General features: G+C 36.8%; 1 protein-coding gene across 4 annotated transcripts in view; it reads right to left on the reverse strand.

Moving 5' to 3' along the window:
• The window catches only part of grm4 (glutamate receptor, metabotropic 4), a 217140-nt gene that overhangs the window by 57185 nt on the left and 134958 nt on the right, over positions 1-24997 (reverse strand). For all 4 annotated transcript variants that reach the window (XM_051896223.1, XM_051896222.1, XM_051896224.1 and 1 more), the window contains one exon: positions 14321-14537. In XM_051896223.1, coding sequence (XP_051752183.1) covers positions 14321-14537 — 217 coding nt within the window. The remainder of the gene's footprint in view (positions 1-14320; positions 14538-24997) is intronic.

Here is a 24997-nt window from a genome sequence, read left to right on the forward strand (position 1 = left end):
TTGTCTTTAACTGTGTTTAACAAATGCAACAAATCTCTTTTGTTGTACTCTTTTGTTGCAAAAAGTCTTATCTTTGTAATCTCCAACTCTTATATATTTTCCTTTCACAGATGCCTTGAATTAACCTCGTGTCATATCAGCAAATCGTCATATGCAGATTAACCGGGGGAAAAAAATGCATAATAATAAGCTCATTAAACTTCTCATATCCTTTCTGAGAAAACAGAGCCCTTGTAAACTTCCACACACTGATAGTTGCCGTTCCAAGGAGAGGGCGTTTTCAAAGCGTTTGACCTGTCCTCGCTGAGAGAGGAACACTGATTTGCATCAAAGGCGTTAATTAGACAGAAAAGAGAACCCTCAAAGAAACCATATGGAGAGGCTTCCTAACGGCAGGAGTCTTGCAGTCACTTGCAGCCCTCTGCTGTGTGCATATGCTACTTTGAGTCAGGAGATATTTTGAATGACTGAAGGCCTTAAGGTAAGAACTCCACATGTCACTGAATGAGACATTGAAGCAGACAAAGTCACACAGTGACTTGGGTGGATGTGCATGAAACTATTGTTTTATTATATTTTAAAGAAAGTATTTCACAGTAGAAAAATGTAAAATAAAAATATAAAGTTTGTGTTAAAGTCACCATGAAAACCAAACTTTTTTTTTTTTAATCAAGAATTGCTGCATTTATTCTAAATGATTTATCTATGCACATTATTATTATTTTTTTAAATTCATGTGCCCTTGTAATCTTTAAAGGGGTCCTTGATAATGATTTCACTTTTTTAACTTTAGTTAGTGTGTAATGTTGCTGTTTGAGCATAAACAACATCTGCAAAGATAAAACGATCAAAGTTCAATGCAAAGAGAGAAAGCTTCTTCCCAGGTTGGTGACATCACAAACCCGAAAAAATTAACATAAACCCTGCCCTCGGGAACACACAAGAAAAGGGGGTGTGGCCATGTTGGGCTGCTTTAGAGGAGAGGAAGAGTTGTTGTAGTAGAGTGTTGTTGCCATGCTGTCATTTTACGCCGGACTGCTTCACAAACGAGGGTCAATTCAACGCTGGATTTGCACAAAGGATTAACATGACGGCACATGCTAGTTGATGAGTTCAATCAACTTCACAGCAACTACATACATTTATCCACTAACCATTCAGAAATGTCCAGTTGCATTCTAAAAGTTGTAACTTCTTCCTGAGTCTCTCCATCAGTGTCCGACTCCGGTTTGTACAATGTAAGGCTGAACACCGTTACTGACAATCATCATTTTGGCTGCGTGAGATTCTCCAGCTTTGTTGTTGTTGAGCAACCGAAGCGCGAGCTGTTAAAGCTCTGCCCTTATTTGGAAAGCGGGCCGGGAGCAGCAGCTTATTTGCATTTAAAGAGACACACACAAAAACCTACGTGTTTTTGCTCACACCCAAATAGGGGCAAATTTGACAAGCTATTATATATGATCTGTGGGGTATTTTGAGCTGAAACTTCACAGACATATTCTGGAGACACCAGAGACTTATATTACATCTTGTGAAAAGGGACATAATAGGTCCCCTTTAATCAAATCTTTAATCCCCTCCTACTAGGAGTGACATCTCTCCAGACAGACAGACAGTAACTGAAAGAGAATTGCAAAAATAATGATTGTTTCCATGTAGGTTTCCCAAACCTTCTAATCTGTCATTGGTTGTCCCGCTCCAAACTCAGACCACTGGTTGAATACAATTGAGAACTGTACTCAAATGGTTATGTTCGCTCACAGTACCTGTTGTAATAGAATTATATGTTAATCAAATTTATCTTATTTATTTTAATAGGAATAAATGGCTTTGGAAAAGGAACAAATGGTGTTTTGATGCATTCAAGCACTTCTTGCATGAATTGACCAAAATACGCACAAGCATTTCCAGCAGGGTCATATTTGATGCTTAACCAAATATAATGAACAGCAGGAGGGGTGATCTGAGAACAGATGGGTACTGACAAGATGGAGAAACTGACTGAGTTACAGGAGTTCTTTGTGTGGGTAGGTCAGTTTTCTATTTATTTTCTTCCTTTTTGGAACCAACTTCCTAAACAGACTAAAAGGAGCTCTTTCTGTGTCCATGGAAACTTATGGCATGTACAATGTATAAAGAAACTTCCAATAAAGTAGAAGCAACAATAATTTGATAATGCAATTAGAGATAAAATGTTCTTTAGAATTGGAACACCTATTATATCCAGGGGTGAGGGTTTGGCTGTTAACATAGCCCAATTAGCCCCTGATGGTTATTAGCTATTTAAAACAAAAGAAAGAAAGAAAGTCCCAACTTCTTGTTTCAAAAGTAAATACATAAACACAGGAAAACTGCATGTCAAAACATTTCATAGGGTCTTTAGGGAAATATATAAGAAAAAAGAGCCTCGACCTAATGTTGTGAGAAGTCTCTAATAATAGCAATGACACATTCAGAGACAAGCCCTGAGCCAAAGTGACAGGATGTCAGAACTTGATCTTCTGATTTATGGCAGAGTCAATTATCCTTTCCAGACACATTGTGAAAAAAACTAAAGAGAAGATAGTAACAAAGCATCCATATGTTTAGCACCCTGTCTTCACTGGCAATTAAAATGAGAGTTCACCAAAAAAATAAATATTCTGTCATCATTTATTCAGCCTCATCTTATTTCAAACCTGCATGACTGTCTATCTTCTGTGGAAAAAAGAAAAGAGAATTTTGAACACTGTTCTGGTGGCTATTTCCATTCAACTACAATAAACATGGACAGAAGCTTCAAAAAGGACAAGAAATCAGGTATCATAAAACTGGACTATATGAGCCACTTTCTAAGCCACTGTGTAAACAGACGGTAATTAAAATTCTCATTAAAGGCGAGTAAATTTAAATTTTTCTGTGAAACATTCATTTAAATAGCGCATATCAAGTCATAAAGATTTTCTATTGTTCCAATTTATATTATCACCAGAGAAAAGGAAGTTGTAAAAAGGAAAAGGAAGCATTATTTCTACATTTCTAAAGTAGCACACAATGGAGGGAAAAAAAAGTTGTCTTCTTTCTTGAAGCAAAAGTTTCGGCTTAGGATTTGAGACTTTATGCCTCTGTCTGGGTTTACCGTGTTCGATTTAAAAGGGTCGACAGCGTCGCATTTTCACGAGTGACTGGATGTCTGTCATGTTTTCCTCAAGAACTCCCACAGACTTCAACATGATAAAGAACCCTAGCAATCCACAACGTCAACTGGGATATCTAACTTGGATATATATTTCAAAAATCCCTTTTAGCAGGGCACTTTTATCAACAGAATCCGTACTGCATTTGCACCTCGCCCAGAATAAGGCATGCACGGTTTTTGAGAACAGCCTGAGCGGAATCGCAAAGGAGAGAAAATGTCAGACTGAATCTCGTGCTCTATATATAATAATCTACATGTTTGTCTCCAGTAATTATGAAGGTTATAATTATTGATCCATTATTACAAAGCCTTAGGTAACTCACCATATGACTAACCTCCCTCTTGATTAGATTTACCAGGGCCTCAGAGGTTTCTATTTGGATCTCCACATGGAATCAATTACAGCAGGCAAATCTTATTTATCAAATATTGTAGATTTATGTATGCTGAGAGCAGCATAGGCTGTTTACTTTGTTATTGTGCCATGCTGCGGCTGAAGATTGCTCATCACTCAGCGGTGGCCCAAGTCAACTCCGCGGTACCACTGGGCAACCATTTTCCACGGTGATGTATGCTAGTGGCAGTCACCTTTCAAAACTTACCAAATCTATTCCTTCATTTTTGAATTCGACCCTTCAAGGTCCCTCAGCAGCAGGCGCATTATAAATTTGGCCCATTACTGGAACCCAGAAGATATTGAAAATATTGAGTAAGGTTCTGCTTGAAGGAGAGTCAACAAAGAGAACCAGTGCAGTATGTTTCCCTCAGTGCCTCGGATGATTTTGTGCGGTGGACTACTTATCGCACACAAACGTGTTCATTTGATTACCGTGAACCTACTGCGGTATTAGATAACACACTTGGTTACAGACATTACAAGCAAATAACTGATATCGATACAGGGTTAAGATGTCACAAAGCCCTCCTTTGAAAACCGCATAAAAGACAGAGGAGAAAAACAGTGAGGCGTTTTACAAACATAGTGTTTTTCAGCCTTTTCCCTGGAGGCAGGACTGAATTGAATCATGTGTTGGTCAGGGCAGGAACAAAAAAAAAATAAAAAAAATAAAAATCTGAAATGCCTTCGGGCCTGGAGTTGAAGAGGCTGTCTTACGCTCCATAGGTATGCTTGAGTCTGTAGGGAATGATGCACAAATCATAAGACGATCAAACATTATGTGGCAAAGAGGAGGCTCTTCATGTCCGTCATTTAAAATGTATGGGCTCAGGTTAGTATATGGTCACCTTAATCAAACATCCATAGCCTACAGACCAACAATATAACAAGGTCTCTATACTCTGGGCGTTCTCTCTGAGGAGAAAAGGGAGTCAGTGCCTCCTCCAAGAGAGATTCCAAAAAATAAAACAAGATTTGCTAACTATTGTTTAGAAAATGGTGATAATATGATAATATAAATAATTAATAATATTTGTTTTTACTCTATTATTGCAGTTATTCTTTTTGAAGCAATATAAAAAAATATATATCAACTTGTATATCTACAACATCTATACAATTTTTTGGTAACATAAACATACAAAAATATTATGGTATTGCTTGTTGAGGTAAATTGTGTTACATATACCGCACAAGCATAAATTGGAACAATAATTCACAAAGAGCTAAAAGAAAACCTAAAATGCTGAAAAAACAATTTGCCTCTTCATTTCAGAAGATCAACACAAGTCACTGCTCTTTACTCATTCAATTTGTCTCTGATTCACTGCAGCCAGTTATGAATAACTGAGAGAATTCTGTGTACATCACATATTATATTACATTAAGTAAGCATTATTTATCAGCCTATCATGCATAAGCAGAGATTCTATGAGGTGCAAGATACCATGCTCAGTCCCTTTGCTCTCTGTGGTACACCACCGCTCTGTCTCATCTGCGTTATTTATTCATTTGTTGCCATGAATTATGAAGGAATTACTCCAAGCAGGCAATGCTACACAAATATACTTCAATTCATAAATACTTACAGTTGGGACCAAATGTCTGAGAACATGATAAAAATCACCACATGATGTAAAATGAAGAAGAAATATAAATTCTGCACTATTTCTAGGTCACTAATGAAATTTGTGACATTGAGCATTCAGAACTGATGAATTAGCTCCCTTTCAATTGATAAGTTGGATTTTGAAATGGAATTAGCCACATGCCACAAGTAGAACTGAAATTTGAATTGGAATGTCAGGAAAGGGAAATTACTGAACATAATTTAATGGCAAAACAGATAATGCTTGCTATAAAATAAAATAAAATAAAATAAAATAAAATAAAATAAAATAAAATAAAATAAAATAAAATAAAATAAAATAAAATAAAATAAAATAAAATAAAATAAAATAAAATAAAAAAATAGGTGGTCCATAAGTCCTATAAACCTTCTAACTTAATGGATTTTAAAACTCAAATCAAATTCAGTTCAAATTCTGAATGGCACACAGCCCTATCATCAGGTTTTACACAAACCTGTAGAGTTCATTCAGCTTGACTGCTGATGTCACTAAAGAAAAAAGGAGATAAACCAAATCCAAAGGCATTCTGAAAATCATGTTTCAATTCATGTTCAAATTATGTTCTCAGACTTTTGGTTCCCAATGTAATTGAAGATCCTACACTTAGGGATCAATCTTTGGAACAAAGGCAACTAATATGATTGAAAATGCTTTTGCTGGTACTTAAAAAACTGAATTCCTAAGTGATGGGGAAAAAATTTAACAGGATTATTCAGTTTGACATCCTACTCATCTACTATATTACTGCGATGCAGAGACAGAATGGAGATACGTATTTATATATATATATATATATATATATATATATATATATATATATATATATGAATGAGCAAAGCACAATGGGAGACATTCTATCGACCCGCACAGCCAAGACTTAAGCTATTAATTATCTTGGTTTGTTTGTTTCTGCCTTTCTTTCTCATTCCCTGTCGTCCCTTTTCTTCATTTTGGCTCTTGCTCATTCTCTACGCCCTGGACAGATGTGCAAACACTCCCATGAAGCTATAAGGAGCCGGCATGGCACTGCAGTGATGCTCATGGTTATTCATATCACGGCCCTCAAGTCTCACGCCATCCGTCCAGCATCCTCTAAATACAGCTGTGGGAGTGGTCTGGATAACCAGAGTTACATAATGGAACCTTTTATATGTGTATGAATAAAAAAATAAAGCATGAATAAATGCACATAACTGTCACCATTCCTTCTGTCCATATCCAACCTCCAGCAATGAGTTACAATACATCTTGGAGGTGTCATAAGCATTTTTTTTTTTTTCTTTCTTTTTTCCCCCTAGTACTTTCTATACTAGCATATTACAGCTAGGTGTGTCACAATACCTAAATCTGAGTAGTCGGTACCCTGGGAATGAAAAATAAGGGGAGACTTTATAAAAGTCTGGCTCATGAATATTAATGTCCCCCCAGTGAGTGCTAGCCATATAAGGATTACCATTTACTGATTGGCCCTTAATTCGATTGACTGCAGATGCAACCAGTGGACAGAGGATCCAGCTTGGTCTTAAAGCTTTTTTGTAGTGCTTTTTGTTCTTTTCTACGACCAAAATGTTTGTAAAATATTATTAGAAATTTAAATTATTAAAATTATGATTATAAATAACATTTTGGATTCAAAACTAATCCAAATATTCTTAAAGCAGCAGTTTTTTAATTTAGCAGCATCAAATGTAATTGCAGGAATAATAATAATAATGATAATAATAATACAATTATTATTATTTTTATTATTTAAAGAGGCCCTATTATGCTTTTTTTATATATATTTTTTAACTTTCTTTAGTGTGTAATGTTGCTGTTTGAGCATGAAAACGGTCTGCAAAGTTTCAAAGTCACTCCAAAGGGAGTTATTCTACATATCAGTGCGCACTGTTTCTGAACTCCCTGAAAATGCCTTGATTGTGATTGTGAGTTTTCTTCCGGCAAAGTACATCACAGTATTCCTCATTTAAATAATTCCCACCTAAGGCACACCCAAAAAAAAGTGCCAAGGCCTAGTTGAGTTGCATTAGTAGTGCACTGAAGAAACTCACGGTTATGGTAAGGGGCGTGACATTCCGAAACATGCTTGAAGCGGCTGACCAGTCACAACACACTGGTCCAGTAGACCAATCAAAGCACAGTGCACTTTTCAGAAGGAGGAGCTTCATAGAGACCGAAACTAAACAGAATGTTTAGCCAGGAATACACTGTGGGATTTCAGCAATGTTTTTGTTTAATACTAACTTTCACTGTACGAGTAAATCACATTCGATGTAAAGCCAAAGATCACGATTTATGTGCTCACACTATACAATCCGATCGTCAAGCTGCGACTTGACTGCTCACACTATACGTGTGAAATAAACAAACAATCTGGAACTGTGTGGCTATTTCAGAAGAAGAAACATGCTTTTTTCCCAGGAGAAACGCACTGCTTTAGTAAAAAAAACGTCAAACAACAACAACAAAAACACAAACAAACAGAGGAGCTGGCATATATGGGACGCCCAGGTGGCTTGGAAGACTTGGGCAATATGGTTTATCATTTTACAAGCCGAACTGGAGGTAAGTAACAGTTTGCTAAATTTCAGGTAGTTTGATAGCTACAGAACTTATAAAGCTCCCTCATTTCTTTTTTTTCTTGCTGCATTAAAGATGAAAGATCTTTTTATTTGTCACCATGGTTTAATTTCTGTTTTCGCGCAGACACTGTGAAAGAAAAAACACTGAGTCTAGAGCAATTGGTTCATAGCAATGCTTCAACTGTGCGATGCCCTCACGAGGGGCGACCCAAATTTCGGACATGTCAGAAATTCATCCGACCATCTGTTTGCCAGTCGGGAGAGGTTAATCGCCTCTCGTTTCCCCCGTACACTGCACGGCAAAACTGAAATTCAGCCAGACGCACAAAAAAATAAATAAAAAAAGTTGTACGAGTTGAGTTGTATGACTCAGAAATCGGTTCAAAATCGGACAAAAATCACACAGTGCATGCCCAGCTTTACTGTTAGACTAAGAAGAGTGGTGCTGTAACAATGTAAAGATGTGAAAAATAATGTGTTTTGAACACTGCAGCATGAAAACATATTCTAGCAGACCCTTAAAATACATATTCAATATTCAAAAGGTTTCCCAAGCATATTATCCATTCAGTAGCGACTATATATTTGAAGCTTTTAAGAACTCTCAAAAATATATAAATATATAAATAAAAATTATGATGTAACATTTTCAATTTATATGTCAAGTGTAAACAATTTTATTTAGACTTTTTGGTTGAGATAAATTGTTAGTCCGATCTGAACGCACACCTTCAGCTGAGACAATGTTGCTGTTTCTGACTACTCAAACCAACAGACCAAAGCACTATGGAGTCTCAGCTGTCTCTACACATTAAGCTGAAAATAAGGGAAACTATTTTAACATAAACAAATTACACACATAAGCTTTAAATAAGCCATGATATGAATTACATATGACTTTTCTATCAGTGAAAGTAAATATGACCTTTCGAAAACTTTTCCTAGCTCTTCTAGACAAATGCGACTTCCACAATTACATTCCAAACAGAGCAGTTTCTTATTAATTCAACTCTCTAAAAATGCAAGCCCATTTTTCATTTCATGGTTTTTAAATGTTTCCTCTCTTCCAAATTGATTGTCTTTCCTATTGGCGAATATAATTTGAAACATTCGAATGAAACTTGCTCTCCATTCTCGAGCGCCAGAGCGGCTCTAAGAACAAAGATTCTCTGGATCATGTTATTTAACTAACAAATGCATTAATGTGTTAATCCATTTGGCGCTGCCCATCTACAGTTATGAAATGCTCTATTTGGCCACACGTTTTTAAGCCAGGGTGTATAACGGAGCATATCACCACCCGTTGTTCCCATTAGAGGAAGGGAAGAGTGATTTTTCTACAACTGAGCCTGAAAGAAACACTTTCTGCAGTAAGTGTGACAGGAAGCATGGGAAGGTGCAATTATACATCAGCAAAGAGTGGTTTCCTTCCGGAATTCTCTGAGTTCACAAGAACCACACCCCAGATGTAGTCTTTCACACCAAGCAAATGGTCTAGAGCTTTTGGGGTGGAGTGTGAAAGCACCATGATTCTTCATTCATGAGGAAGAGCCAGATCGCTGGGAAGAAGATGGGGGAGGAACAGATGTTGATAGCCTCACTGTGTAGGAGAAACCATGGACATGCGAGGAGGACACTGTTACCCTAGAGACAAGAAAGGAGTATGACTCCATCTCCCCCAGAACTTCCTCAAGGCGGTTTTGAGTGTTCTCACAAAGACTATTCATAGAACTTGACTTGAGCAATTATAGCTTCCATCTGTTTGCATCTACCATTGCTTGAGGGTTATGAAATCATTTTAAGATCCAAATAACTGTATAATGTGATGACTGACAAGTCCTATGCTTAATATTTGATGTAGTATCTAAATTTGTAACAATTTAGACTGATTACATTAAAAGGGACCTATAATGCCCCTTTTACAAGATGTAATGTAAGTCTCTGGTGTCGCCAGAATGCGTCTGTGAAGTTTCAGCTCAAAATACCCCACAGATCATTTATAATAGCTTGTCAAATTTGCTCCTATTTGGGTGTGAGCAAAAATACGCCGTTTTTGTGTGCCCCTTTAAATGCAAATGAGCTGCTGCTCCTGGCCCCCTTTCCAGAAGAGGGTGGAGCTTTAACAGCTCACTCTTTTGTGCAAATCCAGTGTTGAATTGACCCTCGTTTGTGAAGCAGTCCGGCATAAAATAGCGGCATGGCAACAACACTCTACTACAACACTTCCTCTTCTCTAAAGCAGCCTAACATGGCCTCACCCCCTTTGTTGCATGTTCCTGGGGGCAGCGTTTATGTAAATGTTTGGGTTTGTGAACCTAAGAAAAAGCTCTTTGTAGTCCTTAAAAAGCGATTTCTGTAAAAGAAAATATCTCCCTTTGCATTAAACTTTAAGCATCGTAACTTTGCAGATGTTGTTTATGTTCAAACAGCAACATTACACACTAACTATAGTTAAAAAAGTGAAATCATAATCAAGGACCCCTTTAAAATTTAAAATTTTCCTGATTTACAGTATGAGCAATGCAAAAGTTCTGTAGATATTTTCCGGTAACAAAAACCTGTGACCCTCCAGCAGGGGGGCAATATGTTTATTCCACCTCGTCAGCTAAGCTTAACCTGAAACACTAGTGAGATTAACAGACTTGGAAACTCTGGAAGAAATTTAGAAGAAAATCAATGGTTGAACTCAGTATTCCTCACAAACTGCAAGACTACTTTCCCCCTGGAGTGCACTTGAAGTTTCATTTCTCAGGAAGGAAATGCAGTTGGGAAGAAAAACCTTTGCAAAATATTTTACTGCTCCTTATAAGCTTAAAGTATGGGATTCATCTCACAAAACAACTAGATTTGCATTTCCAGAATCAAATATCAATGCTTTCAAGGCAATAGAACAGTGTTAAAGTTTTAGATAAAACAAAATAAACCAATATTTGATAGAGAAAGAAATTAAGAGAGATCGATAGCAATAGGCCTATGTGACAGAGGCGCATAAATAGATGCCAGGAAGAAAAGTCCATCGCAGATTCGCAATTCAGTATACAAAGTGGGTGGGGATTGTACATGAAGTTCAAGCTGAATTAATTGCTGAACACTGGAGAAGAACCACAAAACCCCCAGATTTGCATTTGCTGAAGGAAACAAATAAGTACACTTTTGCATAATTTAAAGAGTAATTATCACAGAAATAATTTACTAAAAGTATATACTTCAGTGTTAACTGAATATAATGTTTTCAGAAACCTAATTGCATGATAACTGCAATTAAATGAATATGTATTATAGTTAAAATTTATATTAAATGCAATTAGCTGAACATTAGAGTGCTTTGAGGTCATGAAATGCAATTTTTTTCACAACTTTATAATGTTCTCTGATGTCCACTTATAATGTTATCAAGATTTTTTACATCAAAAACATCCAAATTTGGAAGTAATAAGCTATTTTCTATCCTGTTTTTAACCCTCTCTTCCAAGCACCCACTGCTATGATTCGTTAACAGTTTTGCATATTAAAGGGCTCATGAACTGCGTTGTTTTATTGTTTTATAATGTTTCCTGGGGTGTACTTATAATGTTAGTATGCTTTTTACATCAAAACTTGTCATACTTTAGAAATAAAAGGCATTTTTCGTACCCTGATTTTAGCCCTCTTATTTGAACTCTCTGTTTTAAGGGGCGTGTCTGCTGTGAGACTTCAGTGTAAACGCCCACTGCTGTGATTGGCTATCATCTTTCCATTTGAAATGGCCAACTTATTACTCTCTCTTTTAGCAAATTTTTACTATTACAGCTCTCAAGGTTAACTAATCGTGAAAAGTGCTGCATTGCATTTAGATCTATGGCATTATATTTAGATTGTGGGATGAAAGGTTGCAGTGATGAACAGCCGATCACAGACATGTTGTTGAGCGCATGAAAGCAGTGATCTCGTCATTGCAACTCAATTTCTGTAGACTAACATATGCTTTCATCCTCACTAACAGTGCAAACACGATATAACTAAGAGATTTGTTTAATAAAACGGGGTTTTGGCGCGAGTCCAGAACTGATAAACTCAGGCTGTTTGATTGACAGCTCCAACGATTGCAAAGGGAGCGTTCTTTGATGCTTTCATCATATAATTTAATCACCGTTTAAATAACAGATTATTTTCATCCTACTAAGAGAAACAACGTATAGTTGAGCGTTTATTCACTGGTTTGATTTACTGACACAGACAAAGAACATCTGACTGTACATGAATCATTACATTTCAGATCAGGCATTAGAATTAACAGTTACTTACATGTTGTTGCATTACTGTCTAGTCCATATTGTAAAAGTCTGTTTGCAAAGCCTGCACCGAAATGCGACTGATTTACCAAAGAATCCACAGTGAAATACCGAATAGAAATGAATAAAGCTTAACTGAGACATTCACATTGTTGAAAATAAATAACCATATTCCTAGCATAAGGATCCTTTGAAAGGTAGCCTAATGTTATTCTGTCCTGTATCTCTCTTCTCTTCTCCTCATCTCACTAACACACCAGTGGGCGGGGTTAACGTTGCAATGATGAAGTAGGCGTTGATTTCTTCTGCGGAGGTGGCGTTTCACCTAGATAGGCACATTCCAGGATCAGTTGTGGGCCTGGTGTCAATAAAAGCTTTTATTGGACTAACATGTAAGTTTTCAGTTCTGAAACTTACAGGATATTCTTATAGTACGATGACCTCTTGACCAATTCATGACCCCTTTAAAATAATTTTCAATGCCCCTGCAATTTCACATGTGGAATTGTTTTGAAAACTTCCGGTTTTGAAAAATATCTCGTTACATAGTTGAAACATTTGCCAACAATGAGACACATTTATGCATATTACATAAACTTTATTTGCCACAACCAACACTTATTAAGTATAAGTACTTGGAGTTACCACAGTTATAATTGACAATGGATGACTTACGGTTTTTCATGTAAACTTCATTCTTATTGGCTATCATTCATCCTTTTCGATAAAGTGAAAAATGTATACATTGTCATTTGCAGTGTCTTATTATAAATAAAATGAAATGTGTTGTAATGTCTTGTACTGATGACAAAACAGAAGATGCCGCTCACTGAAGCCTTTATTCAGGATTACAGCGAATGGCTTAGATCAAAACAATAACAAAAGCAGCGTTCTCTATGTGCTTTCTTCTGTATTCGGTGTTGTGTCTACTGCTCTCCGCTTGCAACTCACTTTATGAGTTTTTATTATTATTACATGCATGTTAAATAATTTGGAGTTTGTTTTACACATACTTGTACTAACATACATTTTAAAAATTCTTGAGAACAAGACCTTGCATAAAACAAAGTAACATTTGAAAAGGTCAGGGAATGTGTGAGCTAAGTTAAATGAGTGTGGTTGGTATGTCTTTGAATGGCATATTCACTTCAAGAAAGGGAAACTCATCTCTTTGCCATAGCTAGCATATCAAATGTCATATCTATTTTACAATAGTTAACAATACACCTGCCGAAATTATACTGCCCTCCACAAGACATTTCTGGCTGTGAAAAGTGTTTGCTGAGAAGATTGTGACTCTAGACACAATATTGTATTGTATTGTCATCACCCATATTGGACTCTATTTTCACTTTTAAAATTGAAAATCGCTTTCCTTCACAGACACCATCATATTACTATATGCCACAATTTGTTTATGTATCCCTATTACTTTATGTTCTGGTCTTCAAATGAGGCCATAACTATAACTTTTAGGTTAGGAAAGAAATTCACTACACATAGTATTCAACAAACTGAGTAGGCTACTTATTAAAAGAACTCAACACAGTAAATAAAACACCACTTAAATACCATTTAAATAATCTGATTAAATCAGGGAGAATGTCCACCTTACTTTCTGCAAACAGGGCATGATATAGATTTTTTCTTTCACAGTTGTTTTTTGTACACATTCACAGTGGAACCACTGTGGGCACACATCACTGCCAATCTAATGCTCTTACGAATATTTTAAAGTCACATTCAATACAGTTATGCACACCTTTTTTCCACAAGGGAATTTTCTGTAGCTTTTTCTGTAAAGGGCTTCCAACTCTGGAACATGTTGCCAATTGAAATCAAAGCTGTACATGATATAAAATCTTTTACAATGATGTTTAAGCATTAGTTTAAAACAAACCAGAGCTGTACACATATTTAAATGTATTATTTATTATTTATTTTTTTTCTTAGAAAAGACTTTCTAACAAAAAATACTCTATTCTCTCTATGTGCAACGCATATTTTTCAGCTTTTGGCTGGACTCATGTTTTCTGTACTGTCTCTATTCATATAAACCAATAAATACAATAAATAAATAAAATAAATACCAGTGCAAATATATATATATTTTTTTTTCATTTGGACGGTCTCTTCCTGTCTGAGTGGGCGGTTCTTGGCCATAATAAGCTACAATAAAGTCTATGCTGCATGACAAAATTCAGGGGTAAGGTAAACAAATTTCAAAAATATTGCCAAATTGAATGCAAACACTCTCTTACCCTCTTCCCGAGATTTTTGGATGAAGGCTTCCACACCGCTCTCTCCGTAATTCCCCTCCGACGCCACCGTGGAGACATAATTCCAGCGCATGGCCCTGACAATATCCACCATAGCCTGTGCCTGATAGGTGTCCGGCGGTACCACGCGCGAGAAGAAGTCATAACGGGTGTTGTCGCTCAGCTCAGGAGCCGTGGAGGCATAACTCACCTGGGGAATCTGTAGGAGGAAACAGAAACATATATCCTATTCAGAACCAGGCACTGAAGTACACAATTCCCAAAAACCCCTGCTGCTTCTGAGCTCACCTCTGACAGATTATAACACGCTCCATCATCCCAGACTACAGCCCCTACACCAAGCTCTCTCTTACACAACCACAGGTGGTACACTCAAGACCGCAGGAATGAGGACAGACCGTTCAGAAATTAGATGTGTGGAAAGCAATAACAAGCTGGTCAACAACTACCACACTTTCACAGACTAGTTTACAGGAACCCCAATGAGACGAGAGTCTCTTAAAGGAATAGCTCAGCTCAAGTGAAATTTTCTGCATTATTTACCCACCCACATGTCTCTCCCAACCATTTTTTTCTGTGGAAAGTGAATTTTTGAAGAATGTACTGGCTAGACAAGCTCCAAAATTATAAAAAGCACCATAAAAGTACCATTAAAGTGGCTGATATGACATTGATCTCCTTGGCTTTCTTTGGCATGTTCATTTAAGATCACAAAAGATTTCAATACATAGAACCCAATACATTTCGATCACCCTCTGGTGGCTGGCGGCAGTATAGGTCATAAACCCTGCCCTCTCCATGTAGCTGAATGGGATGCAAGTCACATTTTAAAAAAATCCAATTACACTTCATTTATTTCCTCCAAAGATGGCTTCTGTCATTTTAGGTAGTTCTTATCACACTGACGTATGTTCAAGTGTTCTTTTTTACAGTAAGTTTGGATTTAGTTAGTTATTTGATGTTATAAAAATGGAGTGTAATGTCATGATTGAATAAGTCCATTTCTATTCTATTTCTATTCAAATCAGTTAAACTATTGTTAGGCTGCATAAATTAGGTCAATCAGAACCGAGAACACTTCCTATAACACTTGTTACATCATAAGAAGAATGGCAGAATCAACACCAATATTAGTCTGTCTCATCCTTATCCCTAGGTTACCGCAGTCAGCCAGATCCGGTCCATATCCAGATCAGATGGTGGACCTGCACCTAGACACGACCACAACATAGCCCTGAATGTCAGCAGAGACCATGTCTACTAGACAATCCCCTGTGAAAGTCATCTAACAAAGCCATCAGCACAGATCCTCAGCAAAGTCCACAACCAGACAGGTCCTCCGCACAGACCCCATGGCCAGCTTCGTCTCCATACTGGCGTGATGAATCCGATCTTCAAGCAAAAGTAACTGGGTGAATATCTGAATGCTACTGATCCCGATCTGAATTGTAATGCAGCCTGAATCATAATCACACCGTGTTCGTTTGTTGGCCAGAGAAGAACTGGCCCCTCGACTGAGCCTGGTTTCTCCCAAAGTTTTAGTTTGGGTTACTTGCCACTGTCGCCTCTGGCTTATTTAGTTAGGGACACTTAATATTCAACAATATTATTGATCTGACTGTACTAACGCTGTTGTATGAGAACTGAACAGAACTGGACGATGACATCACTGTATTCTGCAGAACTGCTTATAGATGAAATGAACTAATTCAATAATTAATGATCTTTACAATGGAACTGAATCAACACTGAACTGACTTCAGCTGAACAACATCATTTTTCTTTTATCATTGTAAAACTGCTTTGAAACAATCAGTATTGTATAAAGCGCTTTGTAAATAAAGGTGACTTGACATGATTGACAGCTGTGCTTGCAATTCAGTCTGCAGGAGAGGGAGTATGGGCAGGACATTGATACCACGGCTCCACCTCAGAATCACTACTGCGCAGACTCAGGCTCCAAATGACGTAATCGCAACCCAATATCGGTGATATTTTGGCTTCATTTTTCTACAGTTGAAGGAACTGGAGATGCGTCATTTTTTTACAGTTTATGTGTGTGACTCAGGAATAAGTCAATATTTTCAGTTGGATCTTTTCAACGATTCAAATGATTCACTTCACAAAACCCTCTCAATGATTCACGCATCGCTTAGATTCTTGACCTCAGCTCATTTGACAGCTCATCAACCTGTCACAATGGTCCACTAAAGTAAAACAATATCAGATTATCAGCTTCAGTTTCAACGTGTTTATCACACAAAGCTATCGTATAGCTTTAGAAGACTTTCAATACAACAAATCATATGGATTACTTTTTAGATACTTTTATGGTGCTTTTGAATAATTCAAAATATCTCAAAAAAGATTTAAGCCCTTCAAAATGTTGCCCTCTGAGTTATAAAGGGGAAAAAAATGAGGACATGAGGGTGAGTAAATTATAACAGAAAAAGGGTGAACTAACTCCTTAAGGATCTCCCCAACTGAATTGTGTTGAGAATTCATACACAGGCTACACCGAACAACAGACATACAAATCAGGCGTGATGTGAAACTTAAGCAATCACCATAAAATGGATCGCTGGTGATGCTCGGAATACATTAAGCTAATGTCAGACATAACATAATGGATGGCTTGCACCACCAAGAATGTAATTTATACAAGTTTATTAACTTGGCTATTGTGAACATACTCTGGCTTTTAAGCCCACTCTCTGCAGACATAATACCAGCGGTATGGCTCCATTAAAAGGGATCATAAATTCATCTGCGTAGAGGACAACAAAATATCAGTCAAAACAATGACAGAACAAGAGGCTCTTTTTCAGATACAAACAGACTGCAGGTCAGTCATTATCCACCTTGATATTGGCTAGAGGCTAGTATTGTTTGTTTTTTTTATAGAGAATATCAAAAAATTAAGCTTGAACCATATCATTTGTTACAGAATTCAGCATGTTTTAAATGACATTTTGTTAAATATTAGAAACCTGCTTATCTCCACATAAAAAAGCTGCAATTAACTCTGTCCAACAACATGTTAGTTTCAGTTAGTTTCGGAATTAGCCTATGGGTTCATATAATTAAATAATGTTGAATGTTGCCCATAACAGCCCAGTTTTGCCAGATTTACCTTAGAGCATAAGGTTACTAATTCAAATGCCATATTTAATCATTGATGAATAAAAACAAATCTTGCACGAAAACTAATTTATGAATTCAAATGTAAATCTTAAAATAGAATGTACATATTGCATCTTAATGAAGAGTTATATATAGATATGCATGCTAGCAATGCCTCTGGGTAGCTAGGGGGCTTGCTCTTCATACAAGAATTTTGCAGGTCAGAGGAATAGCGACAGGTTGAAAAGCAGCTTTTAATGCCTTGCATGGTCATGCAATTGTGACATTCACTGAGTGAATATGATGCTGCTGTCTGTTGCACATTTAGTTCGTTGGTTCAACTTTATGAGCAACTGATTGACACCAACAGCAGCGCATCACCAATTTGCATAGTGGTTAAATATTTACCTTTCAACTTATATAGATGCAGATATAATGTTTATATTGGGATTCAAACATCTGACATCTCATTGAAAATCTGGGATTTAAACCTGGAAAATTTTAAGATTTTTTTTTTTTTTTTTTTTTAAAGCAAATAAATGTTATGACATAAAACTAAGAAATATTTAAGATTCTCACTATTAAAAAGCAAATTTGTGGCATTAACCATGTGAACTCCCACCTTTTAAATGCTAAGGTTTCGGTTTTGTTTGGCAAGACGTCTTAATAAGCACTGCCTACACAGTGTTACAGAAAAGCAAATGTAATCTCTAAAAATGACACCCAAATGACTGCCTATTCTTCTAGTTAGTAAGTTAGTAGGAACTTTAAATTATTTGGTGGAAATTCTTTAGTTTAAAACTAACATTTTTCACTGAAAATATGAATCTGCTCTTTTCTCACTATCTGGTGATTTATCTTCAGTGAAAATTGCATTGGATGGGAAATACCCACACCTGCAGAGGGTGCATGACTTCCATAAGGACCACACACACACACACACACACACACACACACACACACACACACACACACACACACACACACCTGTACAAGAAACAAAGTGCTGTAGTGTAGACCAAAACAGGACTGTCATTATACCAAAATTTCAAGTTGCAACCAATACCAGTAGAATTTTATGATTCTTGATACCACAGCAGAAACAAATATGCTACTGACCACACCCCTTTATTTAAAAAGTGGCATATTAACAAATAATAACAAATTCAATTAAAGCAATGGAATTTAGCCTTCACATTTTTCTGCAATGTAGTAGCAAATTAAATATAAAAAAGACTGAAGAAGCAAACAGAGAAGTTTTGTTTTTTGTTTTTTTGTTGTTTTTCAAGTATCTAACAGCAGTATCAAGCATTCAAATAAATATCCAAATAAATATTGAAAAAAGTTAAGGTTACATTACGAAAAAAAAAAAAAAAAAAAAAAACGTCCACAAGAAGATCCACAACGTTGATATATTTGCAGCACATGTTGATGTTTTCAACCAGGGATACGCTAAAATATATGTATACAAATTCTGTCAGGGCCAATAACTTAATGCATTACTCAACAGAGAAGAAGTTAACTCACAAGGCATCGAATGTGACAAGTGTGGATGGACGTGTGCACACCAAGTAATGAAGACTCAAAATATTGCTGAGATTTTCTGACTGACATTACTCTGGATGACACAAAGAAATTTTCAAGGCTGTTATTCACAGCTAAACCAACAGCTGTAAATCTATAATTTCTACATTAATGTTTAAGAAAAACATTTGTCAGCACTGAAAAAAAATCTTGTTTATATGCCGGATTTGAACCTATACTAAACCTTGGCATTGCTGAATTATTTGTAAATGTCATTGAAATGGTTCAAGTCACCCTGCTGATTTCTCTAACAAAGATTTATTTAATATTCCATGCTGAAACGAGGGACAGAAAGAGGATTGTGATGAATCTCTTTTTTTTTGTTTCCAAACCTCCTAGGAGTTCTTGAGAAGAGAACCAAAGGTTACAGCTGTTGCCTCTCCTAACATGTGCATGTCAGAAGTAATTTAAAATAAGATTTATTAAACAGACGGTCTAGGTGAAGGGCACCTAATCATAGGCGGCAGCTTTGTATGAAATTAATGTGACTATCCCTATGCATTGCTGCGAGCCATGTGCGTATACACACACGTTTGCATAATTATATTTGACTGGTATAAGCAAAGGTCAGAACTGGCGTTTCTCTGATAAATAGCCATTTGCGAGGTGTATTTATTGTAGTCCTTTAAATCATATCAAAAGCAATTATTTTATTGCATTGTTGGCTCTCATTAGATACAGTGAATGACGGGGAATGACTTATATAAATGGTAAAGATCTAAATACTGCGGTTCCATGCATCAATGAATGAGCAAAATGAAAGAAATATGCTATTTGCATCTGGTGCCGGTGGCATCGGGCGAATCAGAAGAGGTTTGTGGACAAACTAATTTGAAACAAATATCCTTCTTCCATATCTAACGGCTTCTCAACTGGTATCAGCTGTTGTTTACACTGATAGTCAGTGTAATTTTCACATCTGTTACTGTCAAGCTGAGCGGGGCAGCAAATGGCTGAGCTGTGAGAACAGAATGACAGAAAACGCTGCGTAATTATTGAACAAAACAGATTGGAACATATTCTAGCCAGGCAAATAGTGTTACAAGTCAGCCATTGTAGCAATTTCATAAGCTGGCCCAATTTTCAGTGAATATTTGCCTGAATAATTAGGAGGAGCGCTGGTCTAAATATATAGCGCATATTTTGTCATTGTATATTGACATGAGCATGAGTGTTGTGATGTGTTCTAAGCCATCGAGCTACACCTTATTTCTGAATCACTGGATCCCAAATGTTGTGCTTGCTTTTTGATGATGCACAATCAATGGCTCTTTAGCCATACTGCATGACCAGACAAGCCCATTCACAAAACTGCAGCATCTCTGGTGCTCACAGAGGCGTTTAGAAACTCAATCTACCCTTTTTGAAGGCCGTGAGCTAATTGAGAAATCTGCTGGTGCATTGGCCAAGCTTCCCGCACGTCTGACAGTGTGACAATCTGTTCTGCCTTCAATGGAATGTCTCTATAGTGACTTCCATTCACAAATGGATTACTTTGTCTGAAACCTAGATTTTATTAGACATCAACTGGCAGCTGTTTTCCAAAAAATATTTAAAAAAATTATAAATATGTATATTGTGACTAAAACATAAAATCATGTTCATTATATATATTATTATGCACTGCCCGGCCAAAAAAAATTGCTGTTTAGATTTAAATAGGCGAATGCTTAAGAGTCTATGATTGGATCATTATTTCAGTGATTATTATTGTTTCTAGCATGTTATATATTTGGCTATATTTCTTCTAACCCTAACTGATGGAGTGTGTAGCTTTTCATTTCTTAAACAACCATGTAGGAAGACACATCATGGCCATATTAGATGACAATGTCAAGATTCATCAGGCTCAAATTGTGAAAGAATGGTTGGGAGGAAGACATGAATTGGCACCTCTGTGTTCAGACCTTAAATTCATTGAAAGTCTTTAGGATGTGCTGAAGTAGACTTTAAAGAGTGCTTGACTCTTGCATTGTACAAAATGTGGACTTAAACGTTGTGATGTTATTTTCATCAAGAGGTGCATCAGTTTTATTTCCACCAAGAGCTGCATCAATTTTTGGTCAAGATCGTCACTCTGTTAAGTCTCCTCCAGCACACCCCAAAGACTTTTGATGAATTTAAGGTCTGGACTCGGAGGTGCCAATTCATGTGTGAAAAATGATTCTTCATGCTCCCTCCCAACCATTCTTTCACAATTTGAGCCTGATGAATCTTGGCTTTGTCATCCTGGAATATGGCCATGATACGTCTTCCTTCATGGTTAAGAAATAAAAAGCACACTCCATTAATTAGGGTTAGAAGAACTGTTGCCAAACAAATAACATGCTGGAAACATAATAATCACTGCAATAGACTCTTAAGCATTTGCCTATTTAAATCCAACAGCAACTTTTTTTGGCCAGGCAGTCTATATACACTACTGTGCAAAATTCTTAGGCATGTCAGTATTTTCACCCCCCAAAAAATGGTTTTAAGCCAGTTATTTATATCTTTTGCTGTAGTGTGTCAGTAGAAAATATCAGTTTACATTTCCAAACATTCATTTTTGCCATTAATTGTAATTATCCAGTGAAATTTTTGAATGCACAAGGAGTCTGACAACAGCCAGTGCTCCACACGGAGAGTCTCCACATTGAGTCTGTCTGTGATTACATGAAGAAACAGATGAAACTGAAACAAACTAAATCCAGAAGAATTGTGACCGTGTCTCCAAGACGCTTGAAGAAACCGAAAGATACAGTACTGTGAAGAGTTTTAGACACTTAGACACAAAAATGCTGTAAAGTGAGGATGCTTTCAAAAATACTGTCATAAATAGATTTTATCAATTAACTTTTATTAACTAAATCAAATTAATATTTGGTGTGACCACCCTCTGTGTTTAAAACAGCTTTTGTCCTAGGTACACTTGCACATCGTTTTTCATGTAACTTTGCAGGAAGGTTTCTTCAAGTGTCTTGGAGACACGGCCACAGTTCTTCTGGATTTAGTTTGTCTCAGTTTCATCTGTTTCTTCAGGTAATCACAGACGGATTCAATGATGGTGAGATCAGATCTCCGTGTGGAGCACTGGCTGTTGTCAGACTCCTTGTGCATTCAAAAATCTCACTGGATTATTACAATTAATGGCAAAATGAATGTTTGGAAATGTGAACTGATATTTCCTACTGACACACTACAGCAAAGGATATAAATAACTGGCTTAAACCCCTTTTTGGGGGGGTGAAAATACTGACGTGCCTAAAGCTTTTGTACAGTACTGTATATATAATTAATTTTTTTTTTTTTTTTTCAGGAACATACATATACATACAGATACAATAGGAAATTAGGGTACACATAAATATGCTTTAGATGCTGTGTAAATGTACACAAAAACATTACAAATAAATTCTTATGAGATCAGGCTGGACAAACAGCCTTTGACATCGAAAACCAAAAATAGAGGAAGCATTCTCTCTCTTTTTCTCTCCTAAATGCACAATTATATGGTTTGTTGCATTTAATCGCTTACGTTTAGCTTTGTTTTGACCTTATCAGAACATACTTGACTCACCAGTTGAGAACCACTGACCTCGAAACCAAATTCACCTGATGCTTCTGTGCAATTCTGAAAAACCTCCAACAGGCAATCCATATGAACTGAAAAGCTATATATAAAACACAAAGTGTGTGTGTGTGTGTGAAATACAAGATGGTTAATTAATCATGAAGTGGCACACCTTTGAAATTCAGTGTTCATCACGCATACATCAAATAAAAAGTCTGTTCATTAATAAGCAGATCTGGTTCTATAGCTAAAGACACTGACTCACCGTGAATAATATTTCCCAGCATGCCTCAGATCTCTATTTAATATCTCCATCACTCAGTCCTGACCTTTGTAGATTTAGTGCTCTTTTGCACACTGGAAAATGGCATCTAGTAATGCTTATCTCCTTTAGCATCTCTGGTCTCCTGGGAAGACTGTCACCATGCGTTTCCTTATGGTCAATCAAATTATTATGGGATTCATTTTCGGACTGAACTCCCAATGCTTGACTGAGGGGATCCTTCTATACATTTCTACAGTAATGAGGCTCTCAGGTAGCATAGCTCTGGGTAATATAGGCGGACGAAGTGATGAATTGGAAATTGGGAATATCATTTGGAAAAGGTCAAAGTACTGATCAGAGGTAAAATGTATGAGTTAGGAAGGGCCTCTAGTTGGGGAAGGTACAGTAAGGCTTTGTCAGTTCATTATCTTCTTCAAGCAGATCAACATGCCACTTGTTAAGGTTGACAGCATGAGAGGAGCTTATCGAAGCGAAGGCTCAAAGGTGGTTTCGGATATAGGCACCGCAGGGGAGCCAAAACCAAGCAATCTAAACAGAATCGACTCAAGACATCAGCTTGTTTTTTCCAAGACCTCTAAAAGACAGGAGAGCCATTTGTAAGTACCTGTTATTTGAGAGCATAAATATAATAAAGTAATCCTTATTGTAAATATATTTATAATGTTTGCTTATATTGTCTGGGTCACTTTTGTAGAAAAACCCTAGCACAGCGCATTAGGCCTTAATATTGTAGTAAAGCTGCCTTGAGGTTTAATCGCCTTAAACAAATTGCCATTTTTACACTGTTTAAACCAGTTGTGCTGGAAATTTTCCAAAAACAACCTCTTTCATACTCTTTCCCCCCTCTGTTTAAAGAACATTAATCAAGAAATTCAACAACGAGTATGTGTTAATCAGCACTGTCAGTGAGAAATGTCAAATCATCCACACAGAGTTTAGAGACCATCGATGAGTGATGGTTTTACAGTCGGCTACACTGAAGAAATTAATAAGATCCTGGTGGAACAGCCAACATGATAGCACCCTAAAGGATCGATAGAAAGCCTAACAATGGCTTACAGAAACATTTGTTAGCTCCTCTTGTTTGTTTCCCCTGTTTTCATCTCATTTAGTTTCATTAAAAGCATGACATATGGTGGAAAACAACGAGTTGGACTGTGAACTTAGGCTACAATGAAACACACCCAAATGAATATGACTTCATATAGCTCATCTGAATTGGCATTTTGCTACTACTGTGGTGCGAGATGTCACCACAGCCCTTCGATAAATAGGGTGGCCGTGGAGGCAATAAAAACAAGATGTGTGGGATAAACCCAATGTTAGAGAATTCCTCAACAACACTGCCTTGCTAGCTTTCTCAGATGGATAAAGGCGTAAATTATAAATGCTCACAAGCGGCATCAATTATTTAGAGTTGCCTCGATGCTCTACAGCTCTCAGTGGCTGATGTCGGTGAAATATTGGCAAGAGAAAATACCACCTGCTTAATTATGGTGATTAGCTTTGGGGGCCATCTCAGCCTGCCTAAACCATACATTCTTACTTATCTGTTTGACTGCAAATTGAACCACTCTAGATGACGCATTAATAGCATGATTGTTGCTGATCTATTTGTTGCCGGGTCAAATCTTCCCTTGAAAATTACTTAATGTTGGTGTAATAACATGTCACCACTGCCATTTAAAAACCATACACGGCCAAATCTGATGAAATAAATATCCCACGATTAGTTGCAGTGTGGTTTAACCAATTATAATGGAAGCTTTAACATACAATGCATAAGCAATATATAATTTTCCCTGTTTCAAATGCAAAGGCTATGAAAAGGAATCTACTGTTACTACTCCTATGTACAATACTACTGCTATAGCGCTACACACAGTACAATTCCTGCAGGAATGCATAGAAGTAATACAGTATATAACAGAAAACACTGAGTACTGTTTCTCACAATGCAATGCACTCAACTTGACCTGTCATTGCCCATGTAGCAAATATCAGCTGAGATTTTTAACATCTTTTCTACAAAATTAAAATTGTGTTGACAAAATTTAAGGCATGTTAATACAAGATTTGGATTAAAATGCAAAAAAATAAAAAATAAATAAAT

The sequence above is a fragment of the Ctenopharyngodon idella genome, chromosome 6 (assembly GCF_019924925.1).
Source record: "Ctenopharyngodon idella isolate HZGC_01 chromosome 6, HZGC01, whole genome shotgun sequence".
NCBI lineage: Eukaryota > Metazoa > Chordata > Actinopteri > Cypriniformes > Xenocyprididae > Ctenopharyngodon > Ctenopharyngodon idella.